Source organism: Sceloporus occidentalis, unplaced genomic scaffold (assembly GCF_023333645.1).
Source record: "Sceloporus occidentalis isolate IW3139 unplaced genomic scaffold, rSceOcc1.0.p SCAF_6, whole genome shotgun sequence".
NCBI lineage: Eukaryota > Metazoa > Chordata > Lepidosauria > Squamata > Phrynosomatidae > Sceloporus > Sceloporus occidentalis.
Genome location: NW_028316986.1, coordinates 84,307,584 through 84,329,908, shown reverse-complemented (window position 1 = coordinate 84,329,908; position 22,325 = coordinate 84,307,584). Strand labels below are relative to the sequence as shown.

Here is a 22,325-nt window from a genome sequence, read left to right as displayed (position 1 = left end):
GCATTTTGGAAGAAGTCTTCAAATTATTTTTAGAAGTTTCAAAATGTTTTTGTTTATTCATGCAAGACTTGATGAACTTGGCTGTTTTATTTCTCATGTACATATTGTTAGTTTTGAATAAAACCTTACGTGAAACATGTTGAACTGCTCTCCTTTTTGTGGTGTATGAACCTATCCCTATTCTTCATTCCATGTTATTTTTATGCCTGGTAAAATTTCCTGTTAAAGAATACATCTATAATTCATGCCTAGAAATACATCTACTTCATTAACTTACGTATATCTGCATTTTAAACAAAGAAACAAACACTGACAACATTTCTGTAACAGGCCTCTAGCAGAATAAAAGGCTTAATTAAAGGGGCAGGGGGTGGAATCTCAGCAAATATGCCTTCTCTGTAATTTCATTTGCTTACTAATTTTAATAACTATGTTTATAATCTATTTTTATCTTTGTTGATGAAATAGCTATGCCATTTTTTTCCAAATCACAATCCTCAACCTTAGATTTGCCACTTGAGATATTGGGATGGTGTTGTGTAAGAATAGACCATACTTGCTGGGCATAAAAAGGTCCATGGAGAGGCATTGCTATGTTTATTTTCTCAGTAAAATGTTTCTCGCCAGATGTTTTTGGCCTACAACTTGCCTAGCCATCACAAGGTTATGAGAAGTGCCATCCAAAAACATCTAGAGGGACAAAGTAATCCCTTGTTTCAGTAAAGTAAGTGAAGGGTCACACATAAGTTAGATTCCAAGAGGGTAACTCCACTGACATTACTGCTTCTGTTAGCAGGAATGGAAACCAGTGATCCCCTTTAGTGCATCTTTTAGGAGCATCAAAACATGCATAGAAGGTTGGGAAACCTTCCAGAGCAGGTTTTCAGCCACTTTGAAGGGCTGTAACAAAGAAGCAAGGGGGCTTTGTGGTAGAGGGTCATTGCATGGGCATAACATTGGGTTTAGGTTATAGAAATCCTTGTAAAGCAAGCTGAGCTTTGAACTATTTCAAATACATAATTTCCTGTTATTTAACCTCTAAATAAGGACCCAGGCCTCCCACATTTGGCTATACTCAATTCAGTTAAGCCCCTCTTTCCCTTCTGATGGTTGTGGGACTCTCCAGAATGCAGTGGGATGGTGCATGGAGAGCTGCAGTGGCTAATGATACTCAGGTCTTCCAACTTGTGCCAGCAGAAGAGCTTCTTGCTAAGGCAAGACAATTACTTGGTATAACTAGGTGGGATCGTCAGTTAGCAAGACATGGAAAGGTTGGCTTTTAACTAGTAATGGGGTTCCAGAAGATTATGTCTGGCTTTGCTTACAGAATTATCAAAGGATACTACTCTTCCCTTAGTGGCTACTTTTACAATAAGAATAAAAAATGAAGAGGGTGACATCTGGAATAATAGCAAAGCAAAACTTCAGTACTAACTAGAAAGAAGACAACTAGACACACCTCATTCATTTCAGTTTTCATTGTCCAAGTCATTGGGCCATTTTGTTACTTAAATGGAGAGAAAATGTGAAGCTAGACTCTTGTAGCTGAAGCAAGCACACTGAACCAATTAATAACCCAATAAAAGTATTATTGGTTTCTATATGATCCCTTGTGGCCCTGGCAGTGGTATGGAGGGATGTAGCATTACAAATCACAGGCTACACAGAGAGATATTTTAAAATAAATGCTGTATGATTCTTATGCCTCCGCTTTATGAAGAGTGACTGAGGAATTTAGAAATATTTTTTAAAAGGAAATAAGCAAATGCTACTTGTAAAACAAAGCTAGGAAATACCTTTATAGGAAAAGAGGTGTTTCTTCCATGGATCAGCTACATCTCTCCTGTAGTATTTGAAGGGCATTTTTGTGTCTGAAAACCCATGCTAAAGATGTGCCAAGCAGATGTGTGACTAGGTGTTATACTGCATATTTTCGGGTAAGGACATGTCTTTTGGATGCTGCGGGGATGATATGCCCACTCCAAGCGGCCCCTTTCTCTTTTAGTCCGCTGGGCGCAGCCGTCTGAAGGCTGCGCCCAGCAGACTAAACCAGGAAGGAGCTCCGAAATGGAGCTCCTTCCTGCTCCGTGTTCAGGGCGCACTAAGCGCCCTGGCGCGGAGCAAGGATGTCACATCCGCGCCACCCCATCTAGAGGCAGCGCAGCCGTGACGTCCTCACGGCAGCGGCCATATGGAAGGGCCACTTAAATGAAAGCAAAAGGTCCTGAGTTTCAGATAATACAGTGGTTCCACTTATATTGGTGAATCATTATTTCCAAGACAGCTATAAAATAATCTACATATGAAGTAAAAGAGGAAAGGATATAAATATAATGGAAAAGGGCTTCAGTCACAATGGTTGGACACCAGTCTTGCGAGAAACAAAAGAAGTGTTCTGGTGCATCAGACCAAGCTTGTAAGGCAGCACCATTTCCAACAGAGGTCAGCCAAATTTAGCTGAGCTGTATGGCTACAGATGCTGGACCTAAGGATGTACCACTACACCATGTTGATGATTAGTGGACATCTAATGAACTTGGGCCATATGTTTGATCATCTATTTATCTGTACTTCAGTAAAATGTGGATTTTGCTGCCAATTGTGAGGGGCCTCATTAACTCAAAATAGCATAGTAGCATCAAACCTATATGACAAAAGGACTGGATGTTAAGGGTACAATCCTCCTTTTCAGGGAGGGGGGCACATAACTCATGGATAAGGTCATGTTGTGAGGATGCAATCAGAAGCAACAAGAAACCATGTCCCTCAGGTAGGTTTGTTTGTTGCCCCTCTTTTTCCCATCTTAGCATAGCATCATAGAGTTGGAAGAGGCCTCAAGGATGATCAAGGAATACACAACTACTACTCATGGTCCAAACTGTTCAAGACAAGCTGCTAAGAAAAATGCTCACTCTTGCTTTCACCACCTAGCATACAGATTTTTAGCCTAATGTAAAGAATGCCTAAATAATCTGAAGACATCAGATCCTGTCTGATCTTGGAAGACTGTAGTTCTCAATACGAAATCCTTTGGTGTTATTCTCAAAAAAATCCTCCCTCAAATACAGCTTCCAACAGACACATAAAAGTAGTAAGCATGAGTTATCTTATTTCAGCTTCAGGTGAGAAAGCATTCCTAGCAGTGTCCTTCTGCTCTTCAGAACCAGTTTCATTTGCCTGTTCTTCATTACTATTCAGGGCACATAAACAGCTGTCTGCCTTTTCTTGTCCTCGGGCTGTCTATGGTTGTGACACTCAAGGGAAAAATGCCTTCACCTCAGTCTACACCCAGCAAGCAGAGAAACAAAGTAGTGTCCCAGAAAGAAGCACACCTCTTTTCAATTTCTTGACATAAAGAAACATATCATTTTTGTGACTGTGGTTTTCTCCTCATTCTGAATTTAAACCAAAACACACCTCTGCCTGCCACCTACAAAGATCTTTTCTCCTCTGTGTTTCAACAGCCAGCCTGTCTGTCTAGACTCACTGGTCCTTCTTTTCTTTCTCCTCCTTCTTTTACTCTGCTCCACTCACTCCTACTTCTTTCTCTCCCACCTTGAAATCATGACTGTCATTCATCCAGTTCTGCACTGCCCTTCTTTTCTCTGTTAAGAAAAAAGCAGCATCGCCAAGTAGCACCAAGAGATCTTGCAGAACAGTGCTTATAAGTCTTATGCAGGCAGAACCACGGGAGGCAAAGATGGTGGACAGAGTGCACTATTTGAAAGCCTCCAGAAGCATGTACACTAACTTTGTTTTGATCTGGTACAAGCATATCCTACTTCCTTTGAGCAAGCAAGCAGCAGATTTTCCACCTGGATTGCTAATTGTTCATGAGATGCTTGCTAATCTGCCTTTCATTCATTTTTAAATGTAACTCTGATTAATTTATGTCAAGGATCCTCTGAGTCCACCATAAGAAACCTTCTTGAGTCAAGTAGAATATTCTTTGAGCCTCCACAGGTTTAACAAAGACAGGTGGTGCATCTGGTAGATCAGGCCTGCTATTCTCTGAGGAGAGGACCTTATAAAAGAAAAACAATTCACGATCGCTAAACCATCAGGCTTTGCCTACATGCATCAGCAGCAAAATCCTTGCTTTAAAACAAGGTCTGCGCCATTCAGAGGTAATGTAAGAGTGGTGATAGAACTGAAAATGGAAAAGAGGTCTGGGGATTGACCAAAGTTTCACCTGCCTTTGCTCTCTCTCTCCCTCACCCCCAAATTAGGCTCTAGGCTGGAAATTCTCATGTTTTCAATGTTTAGTTCTCCTTTTTTGTATAGGAATGTAGAGAATCAGTGTGCTGTAGTGATTTAAGTGTTGAACTAGTACTCTGGGAGGAGAAGGCAAAGACAAACCCCCTCTGAACAAATCTTGCCAAAAAACCTCTGTGGTGGGGTTATTTTAGGGTCACCATAAGTCTCAAATGACTGGAATGCACACACCAATTAATTAATTTAAAACTAAATATTTTATATGAAAGTAAAAACAAAGATTTAGAAGCCAGCCCATGCCATCCTTTTGTCAGTGGGGAGGGGGGCAACAGAGATTATAGCAAAACACAAGCAAAACCTATGAGTTGGGGGGAGACTTTTCGTGGAACCGATTCTCCTTGAATGACTGTCTCAATTTCACATCAGAGTGGTTGAATTACAGTTTCTCTATATTTGGAAGCACATTGGTGGTCCATATTGATGGAGAGACATCAGGAATTCTGCACCTGACTCTCTTCCCTGCTGCCAGTTCACTGATGTCTTTTCTAAGCTGAATCTTAAACATAAGAAATTTATATAAATGAAAAGTGATTACCATGTGTAGCTGAAGGTGTTCTCAACCTTTGTCTTATGAAAAGATATGTCATATCTTTTGTACACATCTTGTGTACAGCCTGTCATATTGTACACAAAACAGTACAATAGCACATTAAATGATCAAAGAGTTCACCACAGTATTACATTACTTTCTTTGCTAGTGCTATCAGTTCATATTGCCAGTATATTGTTAGTTAGGAAACTTTTCCTTGCAAATTAATCCTATACAGATGAGTCATTCAAGAAATACAACAAAATACAAAATACACGAAGCAGCAAAAATTCAGCCAACCCTAAAGCATAAAATACATTATGCAAGTTTTCAAAGGTTCATGGGCTTCTTCAGGCAAAGATGTTGAAGATCATCCAGGAAAGGAGGGGAGCGAGTGTCAGAACTCCAAAGCTAATTACCAAACAAGATTCACAGTTCCTATAGTCATTGATCATCTTGCTTAGCAATTGCTTTAGAATTGTAGTTCTGCCTGCTTGTAGTGGGGGGTGTTAGAGCTAGCTGGTGCATGGGAATGATTGCTGCTATGGAATGGAATGCGATAAGGCCGAGACATCTGTAAGAGTCTTCAAGGCCACAGTGTTGGCTTCTCAGGATTCCTAGTCCTGGAAGGAGGGGGGAAAGGGCTCACAGGAAAAAAGGTGGGGAGGAGTAGCTGTTTTAACTTAGTGCTTGGGGCTTGGCTCGCCAGATTCTGCTGAAAAGTTTGTCTAGTCACATCTACCTGTATTTCCAATAAAACTTCACTGCTTTGAAGCAAGTTGCTGTTGTGGATTTCTGGTGGAGGTTGCTGGGTCTTACAGTCAGCAGAATCTGCTAAAAACATCATGGCTGATGTGAAGGTGCAGGTTGAACAACCCGACGTTGAGACTGATGTCGTGGAGGACACGGAAGACCTCGAGACCGAGGGGATGAGCGGCGTCGAGGGGCGCCAGGGAGCGAGGCCCAAGACAGGGATCAGCTCCGAGGACCAGCCGGAGGACTGGTGGTACCTGCCAACGGGGACCGGGAGGCACCGGCGCCGAGCGGGCAGGTTGACTGCGTGGGACCAAGGCCTTGGAGAGGCCATGCTACAGAGCCCTGGGCCCGAGAACCTGTCAGAGGAGGTGGCCGGTGTCAAGGATGACCTCCGCGAACTGAAGGCTATGGTGGCCAGCCTGATGCCCAAGGATGGGAAGAAACTGGGCCAGGGAGCCCGAAAAGCAACAGCGGCCGCCGCCGTCCTAGCCGCCCAGCCGACTGAGGCAGAGGAAGACGGCGGTTCGGAGGAGGAGGACGAAGATGAACAGAGCACCCGGCTTTCCTCGCGTCAAAGGGGAGTTGGGGGAACCCCAAGACACCGGCGGGAAGAAGCGGTGGCGCTGCGTGAATTGCTGGCGGGCAAACTAGAGGCCAAGTTCAACGGGGACCCCGAGCAGCTCCCATTCTTCCTCGCCCAGGTGGCCGGACACATGCGTGCCCGTGGTGACTTCTTCCCGGATGAGGCTGAAAAGGTGAGATGTGTAGCCGGCCGGCTAGAAGGCCAAGCGGCGCAGTGGCTGGTGCAGCTGTATGACTGTGGGGCGCGGGAACTGCGGTCCCTGTCGGCCTTCATGACAGCTTTGCGGGCCCGGTTCGAAGACCCGTTTAGAGTGGACCGGGCCAAGGCCAAGTTTGCCGCCCTCCAGCAGGGGACCCGCTCCGTGGCGGAATATGTGTTGGAGTTCCGGAGTATAGCCACCCACATCCCTGACTACCCAGAGGCCATGATGACCCGCCAATTTCAGGATGGGCTCCGTGCTGAACTGCTGGAGTGAATCTTGATGAAAGAAACGCCTCAGGGGCTGCAAGAATGGATTCGTTGTGCCGGGGAGGCCGAGGCCACCAAGGAACGGATCCGACTAGCAAAGCAGCAGGCAGCTTTCCAACAAGGGCGGATGGCAGGAACAGTGAGTCGGGACAGCGGACCGGGAAAACCGAAGGCTTCAGCTGAGACAGAGAAGCAGCGGCGGATGCGGTTGGGCCTCTGTCTGGCCTGCGGGAAAAGGGGCCACCTGATTGCCGCCTGTCCGGAAAAGGCCAACTCCAAAGGAACCCCTAAGGCTGCGACAGGTGCCCAAGGAGGCGCGGCAAAAGGAGCGGCCGGTCAAGCCGCTGAGCAGCCGGGCGGGGAAAATGAGCGCCCCGCAGGACCGGCTCAGGACCAGACAATCCCGGACTTGGTGAGTGGAGGAGTCTCAATATATTTCTTGGAAGTTAAATTGGGACATAAAATAAAGGAGACTACAGAGCCAATGCTGGCAGCTTTGGACTCGGGGTGCACCCGATGTCTGATCAGTGAAAGGCTGGTGCAATCGCTCCAGATTGAGCAGGAGCCTTTGCCGGAGCCGATCCCGTTCCTACAGATGGACGGGACGGTCATGGGGGGAGCACCCAGCGGTTGTCAGACGGAGAAACTCACCTTGCAGATTTCAGGACACTGGGAAGCTATTCGGTTTGTGGTTGGGCCTACCAGGGGTTGTGATTTGGTGCTGGGAATAGACTGGCTGGCGTTCCACAACCCAGGCATCAATTGGAAAACTAAGCAACTGGTGTTCAACGACCCTGGGTGCAGTGATCATGTGGGCCCTGGTAGGACCCTGGAGAGGGAACCTCACCGAGCCACAGCGGTGACCGTCTATGGGCCTTTTCCACGAGAGGCAGCCCATCGGTTGCAGGAGATGGGGAATTTCCCAGAAGCATATAAGGATTTGAGGGCAGTATTTGAGGAAACTGAGTGTGACACTCTGCCACCACATAGAGACACAGACTGTGCTATAGAGCTGACACCAGGGGCCCCACTCCCCAAACCAAAACTGTACTCTATGACTCCAAGGGAGATGGTGACACTGAAGGAATTCATTAACAAGAACTTGGCTAGGGGTTTCATTCGCCCCTCCAGCTCCCCTTTTGGGGCTCCAGTGTTTTTCCGGGAAAAAAAAGATGGGACACTCCGATTGGTGACGGACTACAAAAATCTGAATGCCATCAGCACATGTAGTAAATACCCCCTGCCTCTAATGAAGGACATGTTGAGCAGGTTGTCCACGGGGAAAGTTTTCACTAAGTTGGACTTAAGGGATGCTTACTTCCGAATAAGGATTAAGAAGGGGGATGAGTACAAGACTGCCTTCCATTGCCCCCTGGGGGCATTTGAATACTTGGTCCTCCCTTTTGGGCTTTCGGGGGGGCCATCATGCTTTATGAAGCTGATACATGAGGTGTTGCATGACTTGTTGTACGAGGGGGTGTTGGTATACCTAGACGACATCCTCATTTACTCTCCGGACCTTGCTAGCCATGTGCAACTGGTGAGGAAAGTCCTCCAAAGACTGTTGGATAACAAGTTATATGTCAAATTGTCTAAGTGCGAGTTTCACACCGATAGTTTGGAGTTCCTGGGATATAGAGTGTCCACCCAGGGACTGCAAATGGACCCTCACAAGGTCCAAGATGTCATGAACTGGCCTCAACCGAAAACCCGCAAACAAGTGCAACGATTTTTGGGGTTTGCTAATTTTTATAGACAGTTCATCCCCAATTTTGCTCAAATTGCCTTACCTGTCACCAACCTGTTGAAAACCAAGGTAGGGGGAACATTCGGAGAGCCATCAAGTGCTGAGGAACAGGCAGCTCGAAGTAAACCGTCCTACAAAGTGGAGTGGACTCGGGACTGCACTGAGGCTTTTGTAAAATTAAAGAAACTGTTCAGTACAGAGCCCATACTCAAACACCCAGACCCCGACCAGCCTTTTGTGGTGCAGGTAGATGCGTCAGACGCAGCAGTGGGGGCGGTGTTGATGCAGAGGGATGAAGAGGGTAGACTGAGGCCTTGTGCCTATTTGTCCAAACGGTTCGATTCGACCCAGAAAGCTTGGCCATGCTGGGAAAAAGAGGCCTATGCCATTAAAAGGGCATTAGAGGTTTGGAGGCAGTTCTTGGAAGGGGCTCCTCACCCTTTTGAAGTGTGGACTGATCATCGCAATCTAGAAGCCCTACAAACCCCCAAACAGTTGACCCCCAAACAGAGACGGTGGGCCAAAGAGTTTTATAAGTTTAACTTTGTCATAAAGTTCTTCCCGGGCAAAGAAAATGTGTTGGCTGATGGGTTGTCCAGAATGCATGGACCAGGTCAGCAAGAGCAGCCGGAGTTGCAGACCTTGTTCACATCCAAACAATTGGGGTTGGGGGTGACCACCCGCTCTCAGGCCAAACAAGAGCGAGAAAACAAATTGGAAGGCCTAGACCCTTTTGTGCGGGAAATATTGGTGGCCTATGAATCTGATGAGGAGCTTGCCAGTCTGAAAGAAGAGCTTCAATGCTCAGACCAAGGAATATGGACAAAAGGGGGGAAAATATATGTGCCTGGGATCTGCAGGCCTAAAGTATTGGAACTCTGTCATGATGTCAAGGCTGCTGGACATTGGGGCTTCATTAAAACATGGTTGACCCTAAGCTCAAAGTACTGGTGGCCAAAAGCTCGCAAGGAGGTGGAGGCCTACGTACAGGGGTGTCCCATTTGTGCCCGAGCCAAACCACACACAGGTAAACCGAGTGGGCTGCTGCAGCCAGTGGAGACCCCAAACAGACCTTGGCAACATATTGGAATGGATTTCATTACTGATTTGCCTGAAAGTAGGGGCAAAGATACCATTTGGGTAGTTACAGACTTATTCTCCAAACAGGTGCACTATGTGGGTTGCAAAGGTGTCCCTAGTGCATCCAAGCTGGCTGACCTGTTCATTGAAAATATATACAGACTCCACTGTTTACCCGACAAGATTCTGTCCGACAGAGGGTCTTCCTTCACCTCAAAGTTTTGGAGGTGCTTGCAGGACAAATTGGGGGTGCAACTGGCTTTTAGCTCTGCTTTTCACCCTTCTACGGACGGTCAGACAGAAATGGTTAATCGGAGCCTGGAGGTGTATTTAAGGTGTTATGTCAATTACCTACAAGATAACTGGATGGACTTATTGCCCCATGCTGAGGTGGCTTTCAATGTGTCTGTGCATTCCAGTGTTGGTGTGTCTCCCTTCCAAGTGGTGTTTGGCTACGAACCCAGAGTCATCCCACAACTGAATCCTGGGCCAAAGGACCCTATGCCAGTGGGGAAGTGGAGTCAGTTACTAAGGGACAGTTGGCCCAAGATAGAGGAAGCCCTGAAGCAAGCCAAGTTGGATTACAAACACTTTGCAGATCAGCACCGAAAGCCCGGATGGGACATTCAAGAGGGGGATTTGGTGTACTTGTCCACCAAGAACTTAAAGTGTCGGGTACCCTGTAAAAAACTAGGACCTAAGTTTGTGGGTCCTTTTGCAGTTAAAAGACTTGTTAGTGAGGTGACTGCTGAATTGGACCTTCCCAAGATGTATAAACACATTAACCCTACTTTTCATTTCAGCCTGCTGAAACCAGCTGGGGAGAGGACTAGAGCTGAGCTGGAAGAATCTGCTCCACTGCCACTGTTGATCGAGGGGGAAGAACACTTCGAAATTGTGAAAATTCTGGACTCTAGGGTTGTGAAGGGTGGTCTGGAATATTTGGTGCAGTGGAAGCATTTTCCAATTGATATGGCTGAGTGGGTGGGGGTGAAACATGTGAATGCTGAGCGTTTGAAACAAGAGTTCCATCTGGCTTATCCAAATAAACCTAAACTGGGGAAGTAGTGCTTTGGGGAGACAGGAATAGTGCTTTGGGGAGACAGAGTGTCAGAACTCCAAAGCTAATTACCAAACAAGATTCACAGTTCCTATAGTCATTGATCATCTTGCTTAGCAATTGCTTTAGAATTGTAGTTCTGCCTGCTTGTAGTGGGGGGTGTTAGAGCTAGCTGGTGCATGGGAATGATTGCTGCTATGGAATGGAATGCGATAAGGCCGAGACATCTGTAAGAGTCTTCAAGGCCACAGTGTTGGCTTCTCAGGATTCCTAGTCCTGGAAGGAGGGGGGAAAGGGCTCACAGGAAAAAAGGTGGGGAGGAGTAGCTGTTTTAACTTAGTGCTTGGGGCTTGGCTCGCCAGATTCTGCTGAAAAGTTTGTCTAGTCACATCTACCTGTATTTCCAATAAAACTTCACTGCTTTGAAGCAAGTTGCTGTTGTGGATTTCTGGTGGAGGTTGCTGGGTCTTACAGCGATGAAGTCACAGGTCTGCATTCTTTGGCAGATGTTATTCTGTTGTCAGTTAAGATGGTATTGAAAGATTTCAGTACAGGAGAGGCCACTTCTATTCTGAGCCATATGAGCACTAGGGATGAAGGGCTATAAAAGACAGGTAATCAAATTTCAACTCCCCAACAACAGAAAAGTAACTTCACTTGTGATCCAGCTGTTTTCCTGTGTGAAGCTAACTGCTCCTTTCCTAAGCAGAAAACACTGAATTTCTCATGGAGCCCCTGAACTGTGGGAAAATGTCTCTTTGCTGTATACATGAAGCATGCCAACTGCAGTCCATTGAAAGAGTTTTACCTTTGTTGGAGGTAGAAAACTTCAAAGAGTAAAGTCCCAGTCATTTGGCTCTCTCTTGTTTTAAGATTCATCTGGGTATCTTCAAATCCAGGAAAAATATCCAGGGAAGTTGGGGTGGCTGTGCAGCAAAATGAAACAAAATCCATAAAGCAACAATACCTTTATTCCTCCAACTCCAAAGCATAAAATACATTATGCAAGATTTTGAAGCTTCACTAGCTTTTTCATCAAGCAAAGATGTTGACAAAGAAAACTCTGGTGGGTCAACCAGGATTTTGAACTAACAAAGATTAGTAAAGAAAGAAGAGGTCAGAATAGTCACCTGTAATTATGGGACTTTACATTGTGAACATGGGGCTCTGGAGTATCAGGGAGAGAAGGTGTTATAATTTTGAATCTGAGTAGGAGGGGCAAAGGAGATGCTTATTGGACTGAAAATTTCAGTTTGACATTTGCATTCTGTTCTTGCTTCCTAGGTATGACATCATGAATCTGCAGCACTTAGAGGGTAACAATTATGATTATGTCTATATTGGGACCTGGCATGAAGGGGTATTGAATATTGACGACGACAAGATTCAGATGAACAAAAGTGGAATGGTTCGATCAGTTTGTAGTGAACCCTGTTCGAAAGGTCAAATTAAGGTATGTGGACAGCTCTTATTCCTATGGAGGTAACTCCTGTAGGAAAAATATGATGCAAAATTAGATGAGAAGACTAGTTCTGATGGCTTCTAAGAAAGCTCCCAATCCTGGATGATTTTGAAGCATAGAAATAGCTTGGAGCAATTAATCATGATTTCCTGTTTGGGACAAAATAGGAAGCTGTGGTTAATTACAGTTACGTGGCTTGTTTCCTCATTTATGAAAATGCATGCAGGAAGTGCATGTGACCAAATACATCCTGCTATTATGTAAATAGGCTTGTTAAGCCAAAAGCTGAATATCTGAATGAAAGCATACTGGATTTCCTGAAGCCCATCAAGATCATGACTGAGTTAAGATTTGAATTCTGAAGTATAATTCATATACTTCATAGAAATTCTAGCTTGACATTTTCTGATTAAAAAGACTGTAGAAAATATGTTTCAAACATTACAGTATTTATAATTTTTTAAAAATGTGTTACAACAGAAACAAAATGGTGGGCTTAGTTGTACTACATATGTGACCCAAGCAGTTTAGAATTTTATAACCAGTTCTTTGGATAAACCAGGAATCATTTGCCTTGGGAGAGGAAATAATGCTCTGGCATAATGCTAGTTTGAATTTCTCACATTTGCAAAGCCTGGATACATTAAGTTATTGTTGATAACAGGCTTGAACAAATGTAGTTCATGCAGAACAGAGTATCATATAATTATAATTAGTTTGTTTCTGTTGTTATTATAAACAACACTATATTAGCAAATAATTTTTTTTTCAAAGAAGAAATTTGTTAGAAGTCCTAGGCAAAAGAACACTGATCAATGCTTGCCTTCAGTGAATTTTTATATTTCTCTAGTTAGATTTGCCATGTTTTTATTCAACATTGTTGAAACCCCCTGATGAAGGACATAAATTAAGTAGAGTTGCCATATTCTAGTTCTCCAAATCGTGCCAGCTTATTTTACATAACATGTGTGTTAATTAGCATTATGTGCAATTGGTACACATTAACTGTAGCATTGCTGGTCTATCTGGTAGACTTTGACAGTATATTTTGCCTTAGGAAGCACTGATTAAGAGAGCTGGTATAATGTATTTGTGTAATATAATGTATTTGTCATGTACACTGTTGGTGCAATAAATAATTAACCTGATTTTAAATGGAACGTTATGTCTGAACTGGTACTCTTAAACATCTTCATCAGTATTACTATAACAGCACTAAATTTAGAACTAATTATATTTTTTCCACTCACCGCAGAATGGAAGTAGTCAAAAGTAGTCATGCATGATACAGGAGAGTTTGGTCCCTAGCTTTGGTGGACAAATTGGTGCAGCATATTAAGTGAATACTTAAGAGAGAAATAGACAATTTCAGTCAGTATGGTTTCATTTTATTATCATCTCTGGTACAAAAAGATATCCTGTAAAGGACCATCTGGATTTTACTTAAACCTGTAGCTAATATGGAACACTTTAGACTGGCAAATTGACTACATAATAGCATACCATACTTGTAGCTTGCTTCTCTTCCTTGTTTTTTTTAAATCAAATTGTGTGATGTTCTTGTTTTATAGTTTATTCTTATTTATGATGTGTTGTCCTTCATCCTAATCCTGTGGACTTTTCTAATTTTTAAATAACTATATATGGATAAATAAATTGGGCAACTATGTTCCTCAAATCAGGCAAAATAATTGCACTGCTATATTTGAAAACTGTTCACTAATTGCAGGTTTTCATACAAAACCCTTTAATGTTGTATTTAAAAGGGGGGTGTAGAATTATTTGGATTAAGGCAATAGCTTGTACCATTAAATATGTGACCTTTGATACTAGTACAGTTGCCCCTCCATTTGCACGGACTTCATATCTGTGACCCTCGCTTACTTGCGAGGAGCAAATGGAGGGAATTAAAATGGGGCACACACATGAGGCAGGCGCCTGCAGCAGCTCACGGCCATGGCACAACTGTCATACTATCAAAACTGTATGATTAGGGACCCAAAATCATGTATTGGTTAGCATTTCTTTCCTTGAAACATTCTTCCTCACAGTACTAGTTTGGAGCTACTTCCAACAATACTGGAAAATATCTTATAATGCCTTATTACACAATTTTATGATGTCTTTTATGTTGTGTTTTGCTGCAGTAACTATATTTCGTTTGCCAGTATTCTGTCTTTAAACTTTAGCATTTGTCCTTTCCATTTTGGAACAAATAAAATACTATTGATCTTGCACACAAATTCTAGCTTTAATTTATACAATCAGAACTTTAGTTCCTTGCCTTAGTCTTTTCTCAAAGGGCAGGCAGTTTCTGCATGTGCATGTGGTGTGAAAATTACTGTATAAGATCAATACCCAGCATAATAGTGAATTGTAATGTGTTACAGCAGTTCCCTTGGGTGGAACAATTGAAGCATGAGCTGCTTAGTATTTGCCCCCCTGTGCTCCCACATCACAGGCTACTTTGAACTGCAAACAAAATCTCTACTAGAGACTCCATTTGTATCTAGCTGAAAGCAATTTGCCACCTGCCATGCTCATGTGGCATACAGGAAAAAAATGCACAAGAATAAAATAATGTCTATAAAGTTAACTTCCTAAAGCAAAATGTTTCACTAAAAAGTGGGAGGGTTTTTTTAAGAGTGCAGTTTTAAATGTTAATCCCCCCCCCCCCAATCTAAACTAGTAAAATGTCTCCCAGTCTCAGTTGCTTTATTTATTGTCTTCTATAATAGTGAATAGCCTCATTTGAGTCCTGTGAGGAAAATCAAAGAACTGCAGTAGATATCACTATTTGCTGGTGGCTGCTTACCCCAAACCACCAGACATTGGTGGTCCCCGATTTATGGCAAAGGCCCGATTTACTTAAATCCTTGTTATCAGTGTTCTTTGGTTGCAGTTTTACTACTATCTCTAGCTGCACCGTTAGAGTGATTAGATCTGTCTTTTGTGGGAGTAAGTAGACAAGCATGGTCATTTGCATGATCTTTTTTTGCACAATGTTATGTGGCTAGGCAAAGATGCACAGTGTTATGTAGCTCCATTTCTGTGTGGTAAGTATGCCACAGCAGTACCTCGTGTGTGTGTGTGTGTGTGCATGCGTGCGTTTGTGTTCCTTAGCATCACACTCCATCACAATTAGAATAATGTAGCAGAAACCCTGGGAAATTTGATAGGATTGCTGTAGAAGAATGTTACATTATGGCTTCATGTAACAGGCATCATTAGATCAGGAAAAACTTTGTTTGGAGTGAAGGATCATGAAGAGTTATCGTATGAGAAAACAAATCCAAAATGGAGCCAGAGAGTAGCACCTTTGTCTGTGCCCTACGGCATGATGTCATAACTCTTCAGTTCTCATCCCACAAGAGATGGTCATAACTCGCCTTGAATCCCATTGTGGGAGAAAGGCAGAATATAAATCCTGGAAATAAATAAAAATAAAACTGAGTCTTTTTTTTTCCTAGCCAGAAAATTCAGTTCAACAAGAACCTCTCTTTGATGATCATCTCCTGCAGGAAATGTCATGCAGTAAGGCACAGAAAAAGCTCCTACTCTCTGGTTCCCTTTCTGCTTTCTTTTCTTGTGCAATAAAGCTTTGAGAGACATGGTGAGGGGGGAAATAAACCAGATGAATAAAAAGTACACAGATTTAGGAAGGCATTGGAATTTATAATGTGGCTTCTCAGAACAAAACAGGTATAACAACCTGTTCTGCTGGACCATGTAAAACCAGCCTGTCAGCTACAAGATCTCTTCCAGCAACATGCACATAATGTTAAATGTTTTCTGCATGTATTGACATTGTAATTTAGGTCCCACTTTAGTGGAAAGGAAGGACAGAAATGAAATATATATTTCTGAAAACTTAATGATAAGATCTTGTTGAAATCCAGTAGGCAGATACCTGTACCAATAGATTATAAGGATGACACACAGCAGCAACAAGGAGAGATGGAAAAGGAGAAAGAGGAAGAGGAAATTATGGGCCAAAACAGGCAACTGTACAGGGGCGACTTGTCACTGTCGCTTTGAGGGCCAGGACAACTGCATGCTACAGCCCCAATCCAGCTTTGGGCTAGCCCAAAAAGAGGCAGCAAAATTCCACTCCTTTTTGAGCCGGCTTTTCCCATGCCACCACAGCTTTGTGGCGCTCAGGCGGCATGAGGCATCTTAAACGTGTGGTCAGGCAGGTGGCTTCTGGGTGGTGTTGGAGCATGTGTCATGCGTACGCCATGCCCCCATGCTGCCTGCAATGTGGCTTTTAGTATGACCAGCCGTATGACAATGACAGCAGGAGGCAATGAGCTGGCTATGTCTGTCTGCTTTATCACACTAGGGGCAAACAGGATTTAAACGAAAGTTAAATGAGAGTTAAACAGGAAATGCCTGATGTTTATCACATGATATTTCCTGCTTAACTCTCTTTTAACTCTTGTTTAAATCCTGTTTTCCCCCTAGTGTGATAAAGCAGGTCTATGTCTCTGTCTGTCTGTCTGTCTGTCTGTCTGTCTGTCTGTCTGTCTGTCTGTCAAAAGCTTTGCATCCTTGCAGCCAACACAGTATGGGAGGGTTGCCTTGGAAAATTGCCTGAGTCATGATATTTCAGTTCATTCCTTCAATAGTGCCTTATTTCTGAAATTGGTAGTAGCCCCACACTGAAGTAATAGCCATGGAACAGGCTATTCTGCAAATAATTCCCCAGACACTGATTTCCCCGATACTCAGGGTCTGCCACTGAAAAAACAGTGAGCTTGGAGCTTGGAGCTTGCTTCTGGGAAGTGGAGGATATTCTTCTCCTCCTCTCTCCACCCCTACTACCAAAACTGCTGCTCTTGTGCTGTAGAAATATGGAGGCTCAAACTACTCATGTAGTTCATTGTGTGAGTGGTTTGTCAATAGAATGTAGTCTGGGACTTAATGACTAGAAAGACTGCGACTTTTCAGGAGCAGATTTTGTTGTTTCCAAAGCAAATCAGCAGAATACTTACTTCATTGGCTTCTTCAATGAGTAATTTTTTTTTTGTTCTTTTTTTAAATGAAAGTTGGGAACCTGAGAAATTTGGCTCATATAATGTGATACCTGTTTCTCTTGTCCCCTCCTTATGTACAAGCTGCAACTGAAGAAGTGTTACAGTGATTTTTACACCAGGAAGGAACCTTGATTATTTTTGCTTTCACAATATCTTTACTGTCTCCTGTTAAAGTCAAGTGTTAATTTAATTAGTAAATGTGCATAACTGGTGATCAAATTGTTTGGTTTCTACTGAATATCCTTTTAAAAGTTTTGTTGTGTTTTCTTTTTTAAATACAAATTGAGTATCTCTTATCCAGAACTCCAAAATCTGAAATACTCCAAAATCTAAAATTTCCCACATGTGTGGCTGACATAGTGAAGATTTGCTTTCTGATAGTTCAGTATACACAAACTCTATGTCATGTACAAAATTATTTAAAATATTATGAACAAAATTACTTTGAGGTTATATGTTTAAGTCATATACGAAACATGAATAAATTTCATGTTTAGACTTGGATTCCATCTCCAAGATATCTCAATGTTTTTATATGCAAATATTCCAAAATCCCCCCAAAATCCAGAATCTCAAAATCTTCTGGTCCCAAGCATTTAGGATAAGGGATATTCAGCCTGTACATAATACTATGTATGTGATACTATAGAGATCAAATGTCTCCTTTTTGCCAGTTCCTTTTTACTCACAAACTGCACTGAGCTTATGAAATTGCCTCCCACTGTCAGATCTCTTATCTATTTCACTCAAATTTGTTTTCACTTTTTGGTAATATACAGAGATTTTGTAAACATATATTTTAGCCCAGACTTTCCCTCACTGCTGTTATTATTCCCTAGCATTATTTTCACATTTCTCCGTATTATAATTACTGTATAATAGACTCAGTTATACAGAGTGAAATGCTGATGTTCCAAAAAATCTGAAAGAATTCATTTTATTTTATTTTATTTTTATTGCAGGTTATAAGGAAGGGAGAAGTAAGCTGCTGCTGGATTTGCACAGCATGCAAGGAGAATGAATTTGTCCAAGATGAGTTTACATGCAAAGCGTGTGAGCTGGGACAATGGCCTAATGATGAGTTGACAGGTGTGGACAATTCCTTGCCATAATATTTTCTCAATAGTTATAGCAACAGTGACCAGGCCCCCAGGGCAGCAACAAAAGTCTCTCTATCATCTTTCTCATTTTCTCTCAATATGTATATGTATAAATATAAACATTACCAAAACAGTGGCTGGCCCTGATTGTCATCATAAATAAAAGACCCTGGCTCATAATCCTAGCCACTGTGGTTTTACAAGACTTGAGGCTAACCAAGAATGAATAGCATACCTTCACAAAGGTCACACAATGGGTATCTATCAAACACTTCTTGGTTAAATTGGGGAGCCACCATCAGATAAGCAAGTCTCATCCAAGACTCCTCTGCTATCTGTCTCCTCCTTTGGTTTTAAGGCTGCTTGCTAGGAGTTTTGCTTCTTGGGTGACTTTCTTCTCTTAGACAATCTGTAGAGTCTGGTCTGGTCAGTGTAGATGGAGATCTCCCCTAGGTTCCAGCTGCGTGGGCTGCAGGTTTGGATTGAATCACTGAGGTGGGTTGGCACACAACCAGGACTGTGTAGCAGAAACAGGCTGAGCCAAAGATCTTAAATCCTTCATGAACTCCTTGAAGCCCTACAGAACCTGGAATAGGCAAGTCATCTCCTGGACCTGCTAGCTTAGTGTTTGTAGGACCATAGGAATTGTTCAGTGGGAGTACTGATGACCAAATGTTTGCATAGCTTCTATTTCTTCCTTTCATATTAAGGAAAGACTGAATCACTTTCCCTGCACTGTAAATGCAATGGGTCATTGTTGTAGGGACTGGAACCAATGGTGGCCTCTCTTTGAAAAAGCTTGCCTTGGAGCTTTTATCTTCTATTCTAATATCATAGTCAAGCCACAGCATCCTCTTTTATTGCTGGCTTTTTCCTTGTTCCTTAGGAGATCATCCAGAGGCCATAACTTGGCAAACCATTTTTAAATAGTGTTATCGGTAATTCTAGAGATTGCTTAATTGCATTTTAAATATAACAGCCAAGTTCCTGCATTGTCAGAAATAGCTATGATGCTGGAGCTTTGATGCCATAGCTATTTCAAGTGATGCCACACTCCAAAAACCACTTCAAAAAGCTGAAGGAGATAACATGACAAAAATGCCCTCCACAGCCCCATAAAACATGGCAAAAATACTCCTTACAGCACTGGCGAGTATTTGGAGGCAACCTTTTTGATGGTGGGGTTTGCGGTGGGAGGTGTGTACCCTCCTGCAGGTCTCCTGGGGTCTAATATAGCCCCCTAGACTCCTACTGTTGCTGACTACTGATTTATATATTTTTATTGATATCTTTGTATACATTTTAATATGTAATTGGTTTTAATTTCTGTAAGCCACCTTGAATTCCAATATTGGGTACAAGGCAGGATAAAAATGAAATAATAATAACAGCATCTACAAAGATGCTGCTGAAGATCTTGGGTAGGCCTTTTGTTTAGGGTCTCCTAGGTTGCATTCCCACTTACAAATAAATCAAAGGGCAAATTTAAATAGATTCCAATCTGCATCTGGGTTAAACTTTTGTGGAATCGATTTATCCAAAAAGATGCAGAAAAAAATCAGTGTCAAAAAGACGCAGGTTAAATGGGTCTAGCGTGTAGCCCCCCTCTCTGAATCGCTTCAGCAATTCAATTCAAGTAGTGGGAATGAGGCCTTAGGAGGAGACCTATGATTCTTTTTATGGAAGTCAAAGATTGCTTTCAGCACTTTTGCTGCCTTTGTTGTGATTTTACAAATTATTGTGAACCATCCTAGAAATTATTTAATAGCATTATTTTAAATAAATAAAATAGTAAAGAAGGACCATTGGACAAATACCCTTCTTAGAGGCCATCAATTCAGGATTATAGATCCCTTCTATTCCAAAAACCTGAAACTGCTAAAAACTGTATTTTTAACAGCCTAAAATAACAGGTAAAAACTTACAATCAGTGATCATTAGGCTTGCAGGAGTAGTACGGAATCTTTTGGAACATTGTGAAGGTGTAGAACTGTGTGACCACAACTATTTAAATCATTTCGCCCATACAATTCTTGGAAAAAGATTCAGAGCTTTTCTTGCACTCAGCAGGCACATATAATATAAGTACTGTAAACAGACATTGCTGTGCATATTTATGTGTACAATTTCAAAATAATGCTTTCAGTTCTAAATGTCTATTTTATGTATGAGTAAGCCACACTGAACTCAAAGGGGCTTAATTCTGAGTAGTCCTGTAAGAATTTCATTGGCGCTTTACAGACCACCCAAAGGGCGGTCTGCCGCCACCCTTGTTTGTTGCGCAAAGGAGCCGCAGCAGACAAACTGCACGGCTCCTCTACGCAGCAAAAAGAAGCTGCAAAAAGAAGCTTCTTGTGGCACTGTTGTGACATCACAAAGCACCAATGGTGCCCTTGCAGCTTCACAAGGGCGCTGAGACGTGCGGACGCTGGGCGTCCGTCATGTCAAAATGGCGGCACCCATCTGTATAGGGCGCTGCCATTTTGACGCCCTTGTCAAAATGGCCCCTATACAGGAAGCGCCGCCCCCTCGCATGTAATGGCGGCGCCCAGTAGGGCCTGTCGGGAACGCACCATTGTTAGCCAAATGCGTTAGCATTTAGCCCTGGCAATTCAGCATAACACACTAAAAGAACAAAATGTAGTGACCCTTAAAAGCAAAGAAATACAAGCAGATAAAGGCATCAATCCAATTGCAAGTCCCAACTAGAGTAGACCCATTGAATCAATGGGATTTACATCAGTATTGTCTTATCATTTGGCAATCAGTTAAAATGATTCCAGCTGGGGCTAGCAATTGAATAGAGGTAAAACTGTTCTGCATCTGTTGATTAACGGGTCATGAGTCCAGATGATCATGCCAGCAAAAAACCTCAGGGAATAAAAACAGGCATTTATAACTGACAGAGTTATGTGTGTATATGTGCCTTCAAGTTGCCTGTTGATTTATGGCAATCCCATGAATTTCAAAGTGTTTTGTTAGGCCAGAAATACTCAGAGGAGACATTGCCAGTTATCCCTTCCAAAATATAACCTATAACACCTGATTTTCATTGGCAGCCTCCCATCCAAGTACTAGCCAAGCCTAACCCTGCTTAATTTCCAAGATCAGACAAGATCCTCTGCCTTTAGAGCATTTTGACAGTGGGAGGGTTATAGGCAGATTATCGTTGCAGTCTGCCTTTACATCTGGGAGGGCTATAACAAACTACCAAATGTGTGTGTGTGTTTAAAAAAAATAAAATATACATTTTAAAATAATAAAATCAGTTAGAACAATAAAAACAATAGAGCATTCCCCTAAAAGACCTTTTTAAGGAAACATTGGTCTGAAGTACAGAGCCCAGAAGATCCAACTCTTGCTTCACAAGTGCAGCCTTGGTGTGGCTTCCAGCCACTTTGGGGGCATGAGTCATCTAAACAACATGCCCCCCCAAATCAGCTGGAAGGTACTTTATTTGGCCCATGGATTTCAAGCCATCCAGTTCATAAAAGTTCATTTGAATAAAAAGTTTTGCTGGCCAGCAAAAGGACTGCAAATAAGGGACCACTCTAGTTTCCCTAAAACAGACTTCCAGAGCCTAGGGGCAGTCAAAGGGAAAGCAGTATCTCCCATCCTAACAATTTAGCCTGTGAAGGGGATAGGACTGAGAATTTCATTTCCAGAGTTTCTCAGGCCATACATGGAACAGGGACGTAACTAGGATTTTAGGAGGGGGGGGGGGGTCCAGACTAAGTGCCACCATTATAATGGGGCTTGAGTGCGGCGGCGCAGCAGCACACACCATTCATTTTTCCAATGGAAGGGTGGGTCCGGACCCCAAGAATCCCCCTCCTTTGGCTACGTCCCTGCATGGAGGTATGGTCTGTCTGTCAGATAGCTTGGACCTAATTTGTTTAGAGTTCTACATGCCATAACCATCACAGTGAAAACACACTGGCAGCTAGTAAAGCTGCTGTAACTTTGGTCCCTGTAACAAGCCCCAGTTAATACTCTGACTGCAGCCTGACTAAAACAAAGATGTTTTAGAAATAATTATTTTACTCAAATTCTAATTTGTTCCAAAAATTAATAAATGCCTCACTTTTTTCTATACAAATTTTCATTTTTGTCTGCTTTTCCTTGCATGAACACAATTTATCTGTTTGCTTGCATAGCAGTGAAGACCACACATTTCTGCTGAATAAGCATGTAGTTTCTGAGCAGACCTTTCATCTTGCCTTTCTTCT

General features: G+C 42.6%; 1 protein-coding gene across 2 annotated transcripts in view; it reads left to right on the top strand.

The window, feature by feature from the left end:
* GRM1 (glutamate metabotropic receptor 1) overlaps positions 1-22,325 on the top strand; it is a 266,340-nt gene that overhangs the window by 193,405 nt on the left and 50,610 nt on the right. For both annotated transcript variants that reach the window (XM_089530235.1, XM_089530236.1), the window contains exons 6-7: positions 11,783-11,951; positions 17,959-18,085. In XM_089530235.1, the coding sequence (XP_089386361.1) occupies positions 11,783-11,951; positions 17,959-18,085 (296 nt within the window). The remainder of the gene's footprint in view (positions 1-11,782; positions 11,952-17,958; positions 18,086-22,325) is intronic.